Below are 15,960 nucleotides of genomic sequence, written 5' to 3' on the forward strand. Positions count from 1 at the left end.
CAATTGGGAGAGAAGGGCTTTGGTCATGGAGGTGACTAAGAACCCGATGGTCACTCTGACAGAGCTCCAGAGTTCCTCTGCGGAGATGGCAGAACTGGTACTGGTCCCATGTTTCATAAGCTGAAATAAAACATCCCAGAAATGTCCCATATGCACAAAAGTGTTTTCATCCCTGTTAGAGAGGATTTTATTATTTGTCAAGATAATCCATCCACCTGACAGGTGTGGCATATTAAGACGCTGATTAAACAGTTGTTATTAAACACACTATCTGCACCTGCTTCCTGACTCCCTGCGTCTACGTTACATGTGGCATATCAAGAAGATGATTAAAAAGTATGATCATTATACAGGTGCACCTTGTACTGGGACAATATAAGGCCATTCTAAAATGATCCGTTTTGTCACACAACACAATGCCACAGATGTCTCAAGGTTTGAGGGAGCATGCATTTGACAAGCTGACTGCAGGAAGGGTCACGAGAGCTGTTGCCAGACAATGGAATGTTCATTTCTCTACCATAAGCATGCGTTGTTGTTTTAGAGAATTTGACAGAACGTCCAACTGGCCTCACAACCGCAGACCACGTGTAACCACGCCAGCTGAGGACCTCCACATCCGGCTTCTTTATCAGCGGGATCATCAGAGGGGGGATGGAGGGGTGCGGAGGAGTATTTCTGTCTGTAATAAAGCTTTTGTTGGGGAAAAACTCATTCTGATTGGCTGGGCCTGGCTCCCCAGTGGGCCTAATGAATTTATTTGAATTGACTGATTTCCTGATATGAACTGTAACTCAGCAAAATCGTTGAAATTGTTGCATGTTGCGTTTATATCTTTCTTCAGTATAATGTATTCTGGTTTCACTAATAAATATGTTGAAATTGAACCAAATGATCTGTTTCTGTCTTCAGTCCTTTTTAAATGGGATGGATGAGCTATATGGTCTATGGTATAGGTCGAATATGATAATCTGCCTATAACCAGGCTGAGTAAGGCTATAATTCCATTCCTATTCTATTCAGAGTTTAGATAAATCAATGTAATTGGAAATGAGCTATTATCAATCTGGTTATTACGATGCATGTTTGTTGAATTTACTCAGCCAGTCAGGAGCCGTTGGATACTACATACTTACTAAGCGGTACGTGCAAAATAGTATGCGATGGTAAGTACATAGTATGCACTTTAAGTATGTAGTACTCTAGTATGGGTATTCGGCCACGTCTACAGAGTCTGTTTTGTTTTGACACTATTCGTGACGGATTTGAAGGAGACATACACATGCACATAAAAACAATGATGCACATATTAATACTCTGAGGTATCGTAGGAGGTATCACTCTGTAGGACACATACAGGGAAGGAAGACCAAAGGATAAGATAAGAGAGAGACATGAAAGGAGAAATGCTAAGACAGGTTAAGATACAGAGAGAGAGAGATGATGAGAGAACTGGACAGAGATAGAGGGATGATGAGAGAGAAGGAGACAGAGAGAGAGAAGGGGACAGAGATAGAGGGAGGATGAGAGAGGAATGGACAGAGACAGAGGGAGGATGAGAGCGAAGGAGACAGAGAGAGAGAGAAGGGGACAGAGATAGAGGGAGGATGAGAGAGAAGGGGACAAAGAGATAGAGGGAGGATGAGAGAGAAGGGGACAAAGAGATAGAGGGAGGATGAGAGAGAAGGGGACAGATATAGAGGGATGAGAGAGAAGGGGACAGATATAGAGAGATGAGAGAGAGAAGGGGACAGAGATAGAGATATGAGAGAGAAGGATACAGAAAGATAGAGGGATGATGAGAGAGAAGGGGACAGATATAGAGGGATGAGGAGAGAAGGATACAGAAAGATAGAGGGGTGATGAGAGAGAAGGGGACAGAGATATAGAGAGATAAGAGAGATAGAGGGACGATGAGAGAGAAGGGGACAGAGATAGAGGGACGAGAGAGAGAAGGGGACAGAGATAGAGGGATGAGAGAGAAGGGGACAGAGATAGAGGGATGAGAGAGAGAAGGGGACAGAGAGATAGAGGGACGATGAGAGAGATGGGGACAGAGATAGAGGGACGATGAGAGAGATGGGGACAGAGATAGAGGAGTGATTAGGTAAGGGAACAGAGATAGAGGGATGAGAGAGAGAAGGGGACAGAGATAGAGGGATGATGAGAGAAGGGAACAGAGATAGAGGGACGAGAGAGAGAAGGGGACAGAGATAGAGGGATGATGAGAGAAGGGAACAGAGATAGAGGGACGAGAGAGAGAAGGGGACAGAGATAGAGGGATGAGAGAGAAGGGGACAGAGAGATAGAGGGATGAGAGAGAGAAGGGGACAGGATAGAGGGATGAGAGAGAGAAGGGGACAGAGATAGAGGAGTGATGAGAGAGAATGGGACAGAGATAGAGGGATAAGAGAGAAAGGGACAAAGAGATAGAGGGATGAGAGAGAGAAGGGGACAGGATAGAGGGATGAGAGGGAGAAGGGGACAGAGATAGAGGAGTGATGAGAGAGAAGGGGACAGAGATAGAGGAGTGATGAGGTAAGGGGACAGAGATAGAGGGATGAGAGAGAGAAGGGGACGGATATAGAGGGATGAGAGAGAAGGGGACAGAGATAGGGGGATGAGAGAGAAGGGTACAGAAAGATAGAGGGATGATGAGAGAGAAGGGGACAGATATAGAGGGATGAGAGAGAGAAGGGGACAGAGATAGAGGGAGGTTGATATCTGGTTCAGTGAGGGGTTAACTAACACGATCACAGCAGGAGACGACACAGGGGAAGATGAGAATAGGAATGAAGGGATGGTGAGGGGGGTGTGTGTGGAGACGGACTGAGATAACCCATTTCACCTCCTTGAAAGTAGTGAGAGAAATATTGAGAGAACCCTTTTCAACTTGTAGACAAAAGATATGAAGATTAAAAAACCTGAGAAACAGTGACAGAGATTGAGAGGGTGCCCATTTACCCACTAGACTAGTGTCCTTGGTTGTTTGGCAACAAAACCGGAGAGTGCTATGAGGAACTATGAGGAAAAACAGACGGGTTTGACTTAGATTGATGACAACATAAAAACGATATTTTGTCTCCAATGTTTATTGAAAACATAAATAAATGTGCACAATGAGCACTTGTTGTCTCTCAAATACATCGTTACAGTTGGTTAGCTAGCTAGCGAATTTTAGGCATATTAACATTTACCTGAAATCAGTCAAAACACCTCTAAGGCACTGCATAGCAGTGTTGCGGCGTCAATACAGCCTGGGGTTAGATCCCAGGTGCTGTCACAACAGGCCTTGACCTGGAGTCCCATAGGGTGGTGCACAATTGGCCCAGCGTCGCCCGGGATAGGGGAAGGTTTGGCGGGTTGTGACAGCACCTGGGATCGAACCCCAGGCTGTAGTGATGCAGTGAATTAGACCACTCGGGAGGCCCTTGTCTTGAGGTGTTTTAGACTGATTTCAGGTCACTTGGCTCATTGCGCTCTAGCGACTACTTGTGGCGGGCCAGGCCCCTGCAGGCTGACTTTGGTCGTCAGTTGAACGGTGTTACCTCCGACACATTGGTGCAGCTGGCTTCCAGGTTAAGCGAGCGGGTGTTAAGAAGCGAGGTTTGATGTTTCGGAAGGACGTATGACTCGACCTTCGCCTCTCCCAGCCCGTTTGGGAGTTGCACGGATAAGACAAGATTGCAATTGGATATCACGAAGTTGGGGAGAAAAAAGAGGGTAAAATTACAACAACAAAAAAATATATATAAACAAAAAATATATAAACAATGGTATCAAGAACAAGATGAAACTAGTTGAAACGAGTCACTTACGATTCTCCACGTGGCAGTTTCTTGTCATTGTCACAATAACTCACTGACTTCTGCCCCATTGAAGCGTGCAAATTGTTTTCGTGACATTGTTAGCTAACCCATCTACAGAGCGGAAACACAGACAAAGACAGAAAAAGAAAATACAAAAAGAAGAGAGAAAGGAGAGAGAGAAAAGAGCCCTGGAAGGTAGAGGTGTTCCAAACTCTCAGATCCTTTATGTGACGTTAACACACACTGACACAGCGCCAGACACATGTACCCACACAGACACACAAACACAACACGAAAGACACATTTCTATCATTGCACTCAATTTGACACCTGCGCGACAGAGAAGGAGTGTTGTGAAAAGAAAGAGTGAGGGAGAAATAGAGAAAGGGAGAGAAAAAAAGAAAGAAGAGTGAGAGAGGTAAGAAGAGTGAGAGAGGTAACTTCCACAAAGCTGTGAACGATCTGAGAGACAAGGCAAGAAGGGCATTCTATGCCATCAAAAGGAACATAAATTTCAACATACCAATTAGGATCTGGCTAAAAATACTTGAATCAGTCATAGAGCCCATTGCCCTTTATGGTTGTGAGGTCTGGGGTCCGCTCACCAAGCAAGATTTCACAAAATGGGGCAAACACCAAATTGAGACTCTGCATGCAGAATTCTGCAAAAATATCCTCCGTGTACAACGCAGAACACCAAATAATGCATGCAGAGCAGAATTAGGCCGATACCCACTAATTATCAAAATCCAGAAAAGAGCCGTTAAATTCTACAACCACCTAAAAGGAAGTGATTCCCAAACCTTCCATAACAAAGCCATCACCTACAGAGAGATGAACCTGGAGAAGAGTCCCCTAAGCAAACTGTTCCTAGGGCTCTGTTCACAAACACACCCCACAAAGCCCCAGGACAACAGCACAATTAGACCCAACCAAATCATGAGAAAACAAAAAGATAATTACTTGACACATTGGAAAGAATTAACAAAAAAACAGAGCAAACTAGAATGCTATTTGGCCCTAAACAGAGAGTACACAGTGGCAGAATACCTGACCACTGTGACTGACCCAAACTTAAGGAAAGCTTTGACTATGTACAGACTCAGTGAGCATAGCCTTGCTATTGAGAAAGGCCGCCGTAGGCAGACATGGCTCTCAAGAGAAGACAGGCTATGTGCACACTGCCCACAAAATGAGGTGGAAACCGAGCTGCACTTCCTAACCTCCTGCCCAATGTATGACCATATTAGAGACACATATTTCCCTCAGATCACACAGATCCACAAAGAATTCGAAAACAAATCCAATTTTGATAAACTCCCATATCTACTGGGTGAAATTCCACAGTGTGCCATCACAGCAGCAAGATTTGTGACCTGTTGCCACAAGAAAAGGGCAACCAGTGAAGAACAAACACCATTGTAAATACAACCCATATTTATGCTTACTTATTTTAACTTGTGTGCTTTAACCATTTGTACATTGTTACAACACTGTATATATTTAATATGACACTCGTAATGTCTTTATTGTTTTGAAACTTCTGTATGTGTAATGTTTACTGTTAATTCGTTTTGTTTGTTTAACTTTTGTGTATTGTCTACCTCATTTGCTTTGGCAATGTTAACACATGTTTCCCATGCCAATAAAGCCCCTTGAATTGAATTGAATTGAATTGAGAGGGAGGAGGAGAACTGTGCCAACAGATCCTCATCATCCCTCTCCTCCACTCCATTCCTCACCTCCACTCCATCCCTCTCCTCCACTCCATTTTTCTCTTCTCTCCTCCACTCCATCCCTCTCCTCCACTCCATTTTTCTCTTCTCTCCTCCACTCCATTCCTCTCCTCCACTCCATTCCTCTCTTCTCTCCTCCACTCCATTCCTCTCTTCTCTCCTCCACTCCATTCCTCTCTTCTCTCCTCCACTCCATTCCTCTCTTCTCTCCTCCACTCCATTCCTCTCTTCTCTCCTCCACTCCATTCCTCTCTTCTCTCCTCCACTCCATTCCTCTCTTCTCTCCTCTCCATAAGACAGTTCAGCAGAGGTGGACTAGAATTCGTGCTATACTTTTTGTAACATGTTTTTTCTTTCGTTTCCTCTCTCTCTCTCTCTCTCTCTCTCTCTCTCTCTCTCTCTCTCTTTCTCCTCCCCTCGATCCCTCACACTTTTATTTTAAAGATAATAAAACAATACCACAGTAATGTCTGCAAAAGCACTACAGTAAATACTACAGTATACTACAGTAATATCTGCAAAAACACTATAGTAAATACTACAGTATACTACAGTCAACAAAAACACTACAGTTTTTTAACTATAGTGATACTACATTATTTATACTAAAGTAAACTCGAGTATTTTTTATGTGGGGTCCTCTCATTTCCTCAGGACAGAGGTGAACAGCATAACTGCTATACTTTGTATGACATGTTTTTTCTCTCTTACTTTTCCCTCCTTCTTCCTCCCCCTCTCTCTCTCCTCGCTCTCCTCCCCTCCATTCCTCTCTCCTCTTCTCCCTTCAGGGCAGTGCAGAGACAGAGGTGGACAGGAATAAGTGCTGTACTTTGTGTAATATGTTCTTCACGTCGGCCATCGTGGCCCAGTCTCACTACCAGGGAAAGACACACGCTAAGAGAGTACGACTGGTACTGGGAGAAACACCCAGTATACCTACTGCTACCAACAGCCCTACCACCACAGGTAACACAGATACACATATAGGTTTGCACACTCACTCACACATGCGTGCACCCCACACCACCCCCCTCCCCCCAAACGCGCACACGCACACAGACTGATTGAACTGATTATCTGTTTACATATGTGTGTGGATTTATCTTTTAGTGACCTCCTCCCTGTAACACACACACATTCACCCAGTTTATATTTCATTTGTGGCAAAACAACAACTCTCATATATCACTCAACGAAGTGTGCGCGCGCGTGCAAGTGTGTGTGTGTGTGTGTGTGCATACGCGTTTGTGTGTGTTTGTGTGTCCATGTGTATGCGTACGAAACACAATCCAATCCATTTAACACACATCAGACCAAGGTCATAACTGACACAGCCAACAGATGTAATGGAACTGACCCATTTGACTACCTGTGTGCCAGAACAACAGAGTGCCTTAGGGTACAATGTGCTATTGTACACTGTTCTTTGGATGCTTTAGGTTTGTCCATGCCATTCACATATGCCTGCAAGTGTTTAAGGTAAAGTTTAGACATTAATTCCCAAATTTTTAAGGTTAGTTGAGGTTAGGGTTTACGTTATAGAGACTTAAAACGAAAATGTAAAAAATGACTTTCTATCACTGGATTTCAAACATGCAACCTTTGAAATCAGAGGCAGCTGCTTACGCCCATCCACCATCCTCATGCACAATGCCCTAATAAAACCAAAACCTCCTTGAAGGTAGCAGTGCTCCTGGTTGCCCCTAGTGGCCGGTTTCCACATCATCTCCCAACGTTCTCAGACATTGATGGACGCTTTAATCCGTAATACCATAGGGAAACAGCCATGTCCAATCTCAGTGCCCAACAGCTTGGGCAGCATTTCAGCTACAACCTATCTCTCTCCTTCACCTTCGCTCTCTTTTGCTCTCTCGCTTTCTCTCTCTCTCACCCACCAGACACTCAGTTCATTTTGCCTGTCCACAACCCCTATTGGAAACCAGCTCTCAACACTGAACTGACCAATGTTTCTATTGGATTCCACTTTACTCCGAACACGCCAACATAATCCCTGTTAACCACCAAGGTCACACACTCACTCACACATATGCATTCATACAGACACACACAGAGAGAGAGAGAGAGAGAGAGAGAGAGAGAGAGAGAGAGAGAGAGAGAGAGAGAGAGAGAGAGAGAGAGAGAGAGAGAGAGAGAGAGAGAGAGACTTTGACTTTTGGTCTTTCTTTACTGAAACATTCTCATTTCATTTTAAACTCGCAACTCCCCCCAAAATAAAAAAACAAACAAAATATAGCCTGTACTGCATACATGTACCATACTCACCTTTCCATCTACCACATGATACAAATCACCATACACAAAAACAATACCCTCTCCTACAACCGTATTTCCAAAACATCTTCCCCAGCTGTACAGACAGCCCCCCCAACACACCATATCTCCTCAAACATCTCCACACATTTTATCATTTTATAGAACTCAAACTCAACCCTAAGGCGCGCAGAGACCATCCCATTAAACAGTAGTAAAGGGTCTGTTATCCCCCCACCTTTGACCCCGTTTCTCTTTGTTAGCCAAATAGCTAACTTTGCCTGAGCAAACAGAAAATTCAACAACACACATTTTTCTTTCTCCTTACTCGAATACCTGTATCCCATTATAAACACCCCAACAGCAAAAACCACCCCCAACCTCTCACACAGACATTCCAACAGAGACATTAATGGCATTAACCTGGTGCACACAGAAAACACATGAATCACAGTTTCTTTCATTTGACAGAAAGGACACCCCTGCCCAATTCCCGGATCAACCCGTGCCAACCAGCTGTTAGTGGCCAGGGCTCCATGAAGAACCCTCCACTGGAGGTCCCCTGACCTCTTTGGTACTGGGGGTTTGTAGAGTGCCCTCCATCTAAAACCCACCATACTCTCCACCCCACATACCCCTTGCCACTGATGTGCCTTCACTCCTGTTAGGCTTCTAATGTTCCTAACCTTAACGCAGAGGTTGTAGAGGGCTTTACCTCCCACCCCCTCAAACTCCCCCAGGCTCGGAGTGTTAAAATCTAACAAGTCCTCCAGACCCCCTTGCCAGTCTTCAGTCTCTGCCGTCACCTGCAGTGGCGGAAACATTGGTGGCCCCTCTCCCTTTGGCCTCTCAAACACCCCCCTTACCTGCTCAGACAGTGCCTCCTGGACCTCCTCCAGGAATCTCTCCAGCAGCCTAAGCGACGTTATTCCTGTTTGTTGAGCCAAGACCTCCGGGGTTTTCCACCCCTCCTCTCCCAGCATTCTCAGGTCACCTAGCCTTTGTACACCCCCTGCCATCAGTTGCCTCTGCAGGGTGGCAGACTGAACCGATCTCAAAGGGATGGCTGGGTTGTGGAAAATAGGCTCCTCCCACACCCACTGCCCAGGCTCCACACCCCCTTCTCGTGTGGGCCTTAATAGCTGCCAGGTCCTCAGCACCGCAGAGTAAAACTCTGAGAGACCTGCTGTACTCAGCCTCTCCAGCTTCATGAGGAACAGCTGCCGGTCCAACCCTAATCCGCCAGCTCTCCTCAGCAGCGCGCATGCTGGTTCCCTCCAGCCAACATCAGTATGGTACAACAGTCTCTGCACCGCCTTTAGCCGGAAGGCAGCCATCCTGCTCTCCAGTTCCACCAGGCCCTGTCCTCCTTCGTGGACGGTCATGTACAACACTGCTGCCTTCAGCCAGTGATGTCCCGACCAAAAGAAGTCCACCAGCTTACGTTGCAGGTCTGCAAGCAGACCGGCGGGGGGGTTGAGGACAGCCAGTTTATGCCACAAGGAAGATGCCACCAGGTTGTTAATTATCAGCACCCTCCCTCTATATGACACTTGGGATAGGAGCCACCTCCACCTGGCCAGTCTTGACACCTCTGCCTGTGACAGCCCCTCCCAGTTCTTCCTGACCCACCTCTCCGAGCCCAGGTACACCCCCAACACTTTAAGCCCTTCACAACCCCACTGCAAACCCCCTGGAAGCAGAGGAGGAGCCCTATCCCCCCATGCCCCACATAACAGAGCTTTGCTCTTTCCCCAGTTTACCTTAGCTGATGAAGCTCCCTCGTACACCTTCAGACTGGTCTCTAGTTCCTGCATATCTTGCCCATCCCTGACCATCACAGAAACATCATCTGCATATGCTGAGACTGCTATTCCTGTCACCACACCCATGCCTGTCCAGCACACTCCCTGCAGTCTCCTGCGTAGCAGTCCTAAAAAAGGCTCAATGGCTAGTGTGTATAGCTGCCCAGATAGAGGGCATCCTTGTCTAATGCCCCGTCTCACCCAGACTGGCCTACTGAGCCCCCCTCCCACCTTAACCATACATGACGCCCCAGCATACAACAGCTTCACACAGGTCACAAAACTCTTCCCAAACCCAAACACAGACATCACATTAAACAGATACTCATGATCCACTCTATCAAAAGCCTTCTCTTGATCTAAAGAGACCAGTCTAAAGTTCACATTAGAACCTCTCGACAAGTCCAACATGTCCCTAATCAAGAACAAGTTGTCCGTGATTGAGCGTCCCGGTACACAATATGTCTGGTCCTTGTGTATTATAGAGTCCAGATGGGACTTCAGTCTGTTAGAGAGGACCTTGGCAAAAATCTTGTAGTCCACACAGAGTAATGCCATAGGCCTCCAGTTCTTAAGTTCACACAAGTCCCCTTTTTTGGGCAGGAGAGTCAGAGCCGCCCGACGGCAGCTCATCGGCAACTCTCCTACCCCGATGCATTCACGCAAGACGCAAAAGAAGTCCTGTCCAATTGCTCCCCAGAATTTTTTGTAAAACTCCACTGGGAGTCCATCGACCCCCGGTGCACGACCGGGGGACATCTGGGTTACGGCCTCTGCCAGTTCATGTGACAACAGAGGAATGTCCATTTCATCCCTCTGTGCCCGAGAGAGCTTAGGGAGTCCTGCGAACAGGACCTGAGCACACATAGGATCACACATTTCTGCCCTATACAATTCAGTATAAAACTCCACAGTCCACTCCCGCATCTCCCCCACCACAGAGGTCACCCGCCCATCAGACAGCCGTAGACAATGCATACCCTTGGCTTCACTGCTCTGTCTTTTCAAACCAAAGAAGAAGGAGCTGGGAGCATCCATCTCCTTGAGCATGGAGAACCTAGCTCTTACAAGTGCTCCCTTTGCTTTAACCTGGAAAAAACTGCCCAGGTCCCTACGTAATTCGGCTAAATTAGCCTGGAGGCCTACATTGCCTTGCCGCACCATCTCTACCTCCATCTCACTAATACACCGCTCTAGTTCCCCCAATACTCTCCTAGCCTCTGATGATGAGAGAGCTGTGTACTGTTGACAGAAAAGCCGAATTTGCACTTTCCCCACATCCCACCATTGACTCAGAGACTCATACTCCTCTCTTCGCTGCCCCCACCTTTCCCAAAAAGTCTGGAAAACTGAGCAAAAAGTGGCATCTTGTAAGAGCTTTACATTGAACTTCCAATAAGATGCCTGCCGGGGCCCTGGTGAAATAGACAGCCGAGCCATGGTTATGTGGTGATCCGAAAACCCCACTGGGAGAATGGTAGCGCCCAGCAGCCTATTGCTCTGATTCCTAGATATGTAAAAACGATCAAGTCGGGCTGCACTCATCCTAGCCCCAAAAACCTTCACCCATGTATACTGTCTTGTGTTTGGATGTTTAGTTCTCCAAACATCCACTAGGTCAAACTGATTAATGATGTCCCCTAACACTCCCACTGACACTGAATGAGGCTCTTCCCCATTTCTGTCTTTTGTAAAATCCATTGTACAGTTCCAGTCACCTCCGATCACCAGCGTCTCCTCAGGCGCTACTTGTGAGAGTTCCTGTCTAAGACTCCCAAATAGAACCCCTCTTTCTCTCCCTGTGTTAGGCGCATACACATTTATAAAAACAAAACCCATGCTGTTAATTTCTGCTTTAACAACAAGCAACCTACCCTTACACACTTCCTTTGAGGAGCAAATTTTTACAGACAGACCCGGTGCAAAAAGGACTGCCACCCCTGTACTAAGATTTGTCCCATGGCTCAACACACTTGCCCCTTTCCACCAGAGCCCCCAATCAACTTCATTCACCACATCACTATGCGTCTCCTGCAGAAATAACACATGTACTTTTTTTTGTTTTACATATTCACCCAACACACTCCTCTTTCCCGCATCTCTGGCGCCATTTATATTAAGCGAGCCTACCCGAAGAGTCTCCATAAGAAGTGGGAGAAAAGCCAGCAGAGAAATAGACCAATAGCAAAGCTCGAAAAGCCCCAGTGTCAGAAAGAAATTAAACATTTAAACAGTGTCTGAAGGTAAACCTTTACGCACTGTTGTGACCCACTTCCTCAACCTAAACCGTTTCCTGGGTGAGAGGACACCATGCCCCTCATTTCTCATAGCATGTTTTACTGATCTTACAAACTTTCTAGGATCAGGAAAAAAAGCCTCAAGATTAACTTTTTTCCCCTTAGTCTCATTCAGGAACCTTGTCAGTTCTCTCAACGTGTACTTAGACCCCTCTGGTTGACTGGCTGTCAGCTCCGGGCCAATTGAAGAGGAGTCTGAAAAAAATAACTCCTCATCCTCTTCCTCAGACTCACTTTCCTCCTCTTCTCTATCTCCCACCCTGACCACCTGCTCTTTCTCTCTGGTTAGGGCCTCACCCACAGCAACAGGCAACATTTCCATGGTGCCTTTGTCCACACCCTTTTTCCTTTTCCGCTTGACACCCTCCTCCTCCCCCCCTAATCTCTTACACTTCCCCACTATACTCTCCTCATCCACTAGAATAACCTGATTAGACCCAGTATCATCTACACCACCCTCCATAGCATGACTAGGGCCAGCCTCAGCTACCCCACCCTCCATAGCATGACTAGGGCCAGCCTCAGCTACCCCACCCTCCATAGCATGACTAGGGCCAGCCTCAGCTACCCCACCCTCCATAGCATAACTAGGCCCAGCCTCAGCTACCCCACCATCTCTAGCCTGACTAGACCCGGCCTCTGCTTCCCCACCATCTCTAGCCTGACTAGACCCATCCTCCACTACCCCACCATTTCTAGCCTGACCAAACTCAGCTACAGCTACCCCACCATCTCTAGCCTGACTAGGCCCAGCCTGATCTACACCACCATCTCTAACCTGACTAGGTCCAGCCTCTGCTGTCTGCATCTCCTTAACCCCTGCACTTTGACCTCGATTTCCCCCACTGGCGCTTGTACCCTCACCTTGTCTACGGCCTTTGTGTGGGCACGCAAAACTCTTGTGCCCCAAATCCCCACATTCAAAACACCGTAAACTATCTGTGCTGGCAAAACCTGCATAGAGCCCCTCCCCATGTCTCACTTTAAAGTGCACATTTAGCTGTTGCTCGTTGTTGTTCAGAAACATAAACAGTTGCCTCCGGAACGAAACAACGTGTTTAACGGCATCTGCCTGAAACCCTGCTGACAGTACACGGAAACCGCTAGCAAACTTACCAAAACGACTCAGCTCTTTCCTGATTTGATCATCCGTAATAAATGGAGGCAAATTTGCCACTACAACTCTTGTTGAAGGGGTAGAGAGAGGTGAAATTGACACCAACACATCCCTTACAAATATTCCGCTAGCAATTAGCCTACCAACCAAATTAGCCCTTTTCATGAACACAACCACAGCTTTGTTCATTCTAGAAGCAGAATGTATAAACTCAGCTCCTACCTGTTCACCGACCGCGAGCAGAACCTCCTCCACCTTAACTCCGTTCTCAGGAACACACCTGAATCCATGCTGTATAGACAGCGTCTCCTCCGCGCTAGGCTGAGAAGCCATCGCGCACACCACAACTTCCAAACCCCAGGAAAGTTACTCTGTCCTCTTCCACCCTAACTTTGAAAAAAAAAACTTTGGATACCGCTAAAACAAATATTGCATTAACCCTCCACCATAGAAAATAACATGTAAAGAAAAGAAGCAAGAAAGTTAGTTAGGATAGAGCTTTCCACACCAAACACTCAAACTCCAAAAACACCCAGCATGCACTGCGAGAGAGAGAGAGTACAGAGAGTAGAGAGAGAGAGAGAGAGAGTACAGAGAGAGAGAGGGGAGAGAGTAGAGAGAGAGAGTACACAGAGAGAGAGAGAGAGGACAGAGTAGAGAGAGAGAGAGAGGAGAGAGTAGAGAGAGAGAGGAGAGAGAGAGAGAGAGGGAGAGGAGAGGGTAGAAAGAGAGAGTAGAGAGAGAGAGAGTAGAGAGAGAGAGTAGAGAGAGAGTAGAGGAGAGAGCACAGAGAGAGAGAGAGAGAGGAGAGAGTAGAGAGAGAGAGGAGAGAGTAGAGAGAGAGAGAGAGAGAGAGAGGAGAGTACAGAGAGAGAGAGAGATAGAGAGCGTACAGAGAGTACAGAGAGAGAGAGGAGAGAGTAGAGAGAGAGAGAGAGAGGAGAGAGAGACAGAGAGAGAGTACAGAGAGAGAGAGAGGAGAGAGTAGAGAGTACAGATAGAGTAGAGAGAGACAGAGAGAGAGAGTACAGAGAGAGAGAGAGAGAGAGGAGAGAGAGACAGAGCGAGAGAGAGAGAGAGAGAGAGAGAGGAGAGTAGAGAGAGAGAGGGGAGAGAGTAGAGAGAGAGAGTAGAGAAAGAGGGGAGAGAGTAGAGAGAGAGAGTAGAGAGAGAGAGAGAGAGAGAGAGAGAGAGAGAGAGAGGGAGAGAGAGAGAGAGAGAGAGAGAGAGAGAGAGAGAGAGAAGCATACAGCCAAACCAGTGTCTGCAGATAGTATTGGATGATAATGAATGTTTGGGTTAACTTTGAAATAACTTTGTTCTGAATCAAGTCAAAGTTTATTGGTCGCGTTCACAGATTTGCAGGTGTTATAACAGGTGCAATGAAATGCTTACGTTTCTAGTAGTAGAATGTCTTGCAAATACAATATAAATATACAAGTATACAAATAATCCAAAAATCTAAACAAGAAGTCAAGAAATGACAGAACAGGTCCAATTAACAAATCTATTTCTTGAATGTCAGTTTGATTAGCTCACACACACACACACACACAACGTGTCAGTTTGTTGAAGGCACTTTCAGGGAAGTTGCCAAGGTTTAGTGACAGACAGACCTGGGAGGAAGGAAAGAATGAAAGAGAGAGAAGAAAAGTGGAGGAGGATGGAATGATAGATCAGGAGAGATTAGAATCAAAAGTAACCTTCAGCACACACATATATCTCTCACACACACATATATCTCTCTCTCACACACACACACACATATACTCTCTCACACACACATATATCTCTCTCTCACACACACATATATCTCTCTCTCACACACACACACACACATATCTCTCTCTCACACACACATATCTCTCTCTCACACACACATATATCTCTCTCACACACACATATATCTCTCTCTCTCACACACACACACACACACACACACACACACATATCTCTCTCTCACACACACATATCTCTCTCTCACACACACATATATCTCTCTCACACACACATATATCTCTCTCACACACAAACACACACACATATAACTCTCTCACACACACATATATCTCTCTCACACACACACACACACACACACACACACACACACACACATATCTCTCTCTCACACACACACATATCTCTCTCACACACACACACACACACACACACACACACACACACACACACACACACACACACACACACACACACACACACACACACACACACACACACACACACACACACATATCCCTCTCTCACACACACACACACATAGCTCTCTCTCACACACACACATATCTCTCTCTCTCACACACACACACACACACACACACATATCTCTCACACACACACACACACGCACACACACACACATATCTCTCACTCTCACACACACACATACCTCTCTCACACACACACACATATCTCTCTCACACACACACACACACACACACACACACACACACACACACACACACACACACACACACACACACACACACACACACACACACACACACACACACACACACACACACACACACACACACACATATCTCTCTCACACACACACACACAGCTCTGTCTCACACACACATATCTCTCTCTCACACACACACACAGCTCTGTCTCACACACACATATCTCTCTCTCACACACGCACATATCTCTCTCTCACACACACACAGCTCTGTCTCACACACACATATCTCTCTCTCACACACACACACACACAGCTCTGTCTCACACACACATATCTGTCTCTCACACACACACACAGCTCTGTCTCACACACACATATCTCTCTCTCACACACACACATATCTCTCACACACACATATCTTTCTCTCTCACACACACACAGCTCTGTCTGACACACACATATCTCTCTCTCTCTCACACACACAGCTCTGTCTCACA

At 46.3% G+C, this 15,960-nt stretch overlaps 1 protein-coding gene and 1 long non-coding RNA gene across 4 annotated transcripts in view; one reads left to right on the forward strand and one right to left on the reverse strand.

Moving 5' to 3' along the window:
- LOC129859640 (zinc finger matrin-type protein 4-like) overlaps positions 1 to 15,960 on the forward strand; it is a 176,282-nt gene that overhangs the window by 61,135 nt on the left and 99,187 nt on the right. For all 3 annotated transcript variants that reach the window (XR_008760195.1, XM_055929692.1, XM_055929685.1), the window contains exon 4: positions 6,334 to 6,511. Coding sequence is in view for 2 of the 3 variants with exons in the window: in XM_055929692.1 (XP_055785667.1) it covers positions 6,334 to 6,511 (178 nt within the window). In the remaining variant the exon portion in view is untranslated. The remainder of the gene's footprint in view (positions 1 to 6,333; positions 6,512 to 15,960) is intronic.
- The window catches only part of LOC129859666 (uncharacterized), a 39,050-nt gene that overhangs the window by 15,558 nt on the left and 7,532 nt on the right, over positions 1 to 15,960 (reverse strand). The gene's annotated exons all lie outside the window — the stretch shown is intronic.

This window comes from Salvelinus fontinalis, chromosome 1 (genome assembly GCF_029448725.1).
Source record: "Salvelinus fontinalis isolate EN_2023a chromosome 1, ASM2944872v1, whole genome shotgun sequence".
Taxonomy (NCBI): Eukaryota; Metazoa; Chordata; class Actinopteri; order Salmoniformes; family Salmonidae; genus Salvelinus; species Salvelinus fontinalis.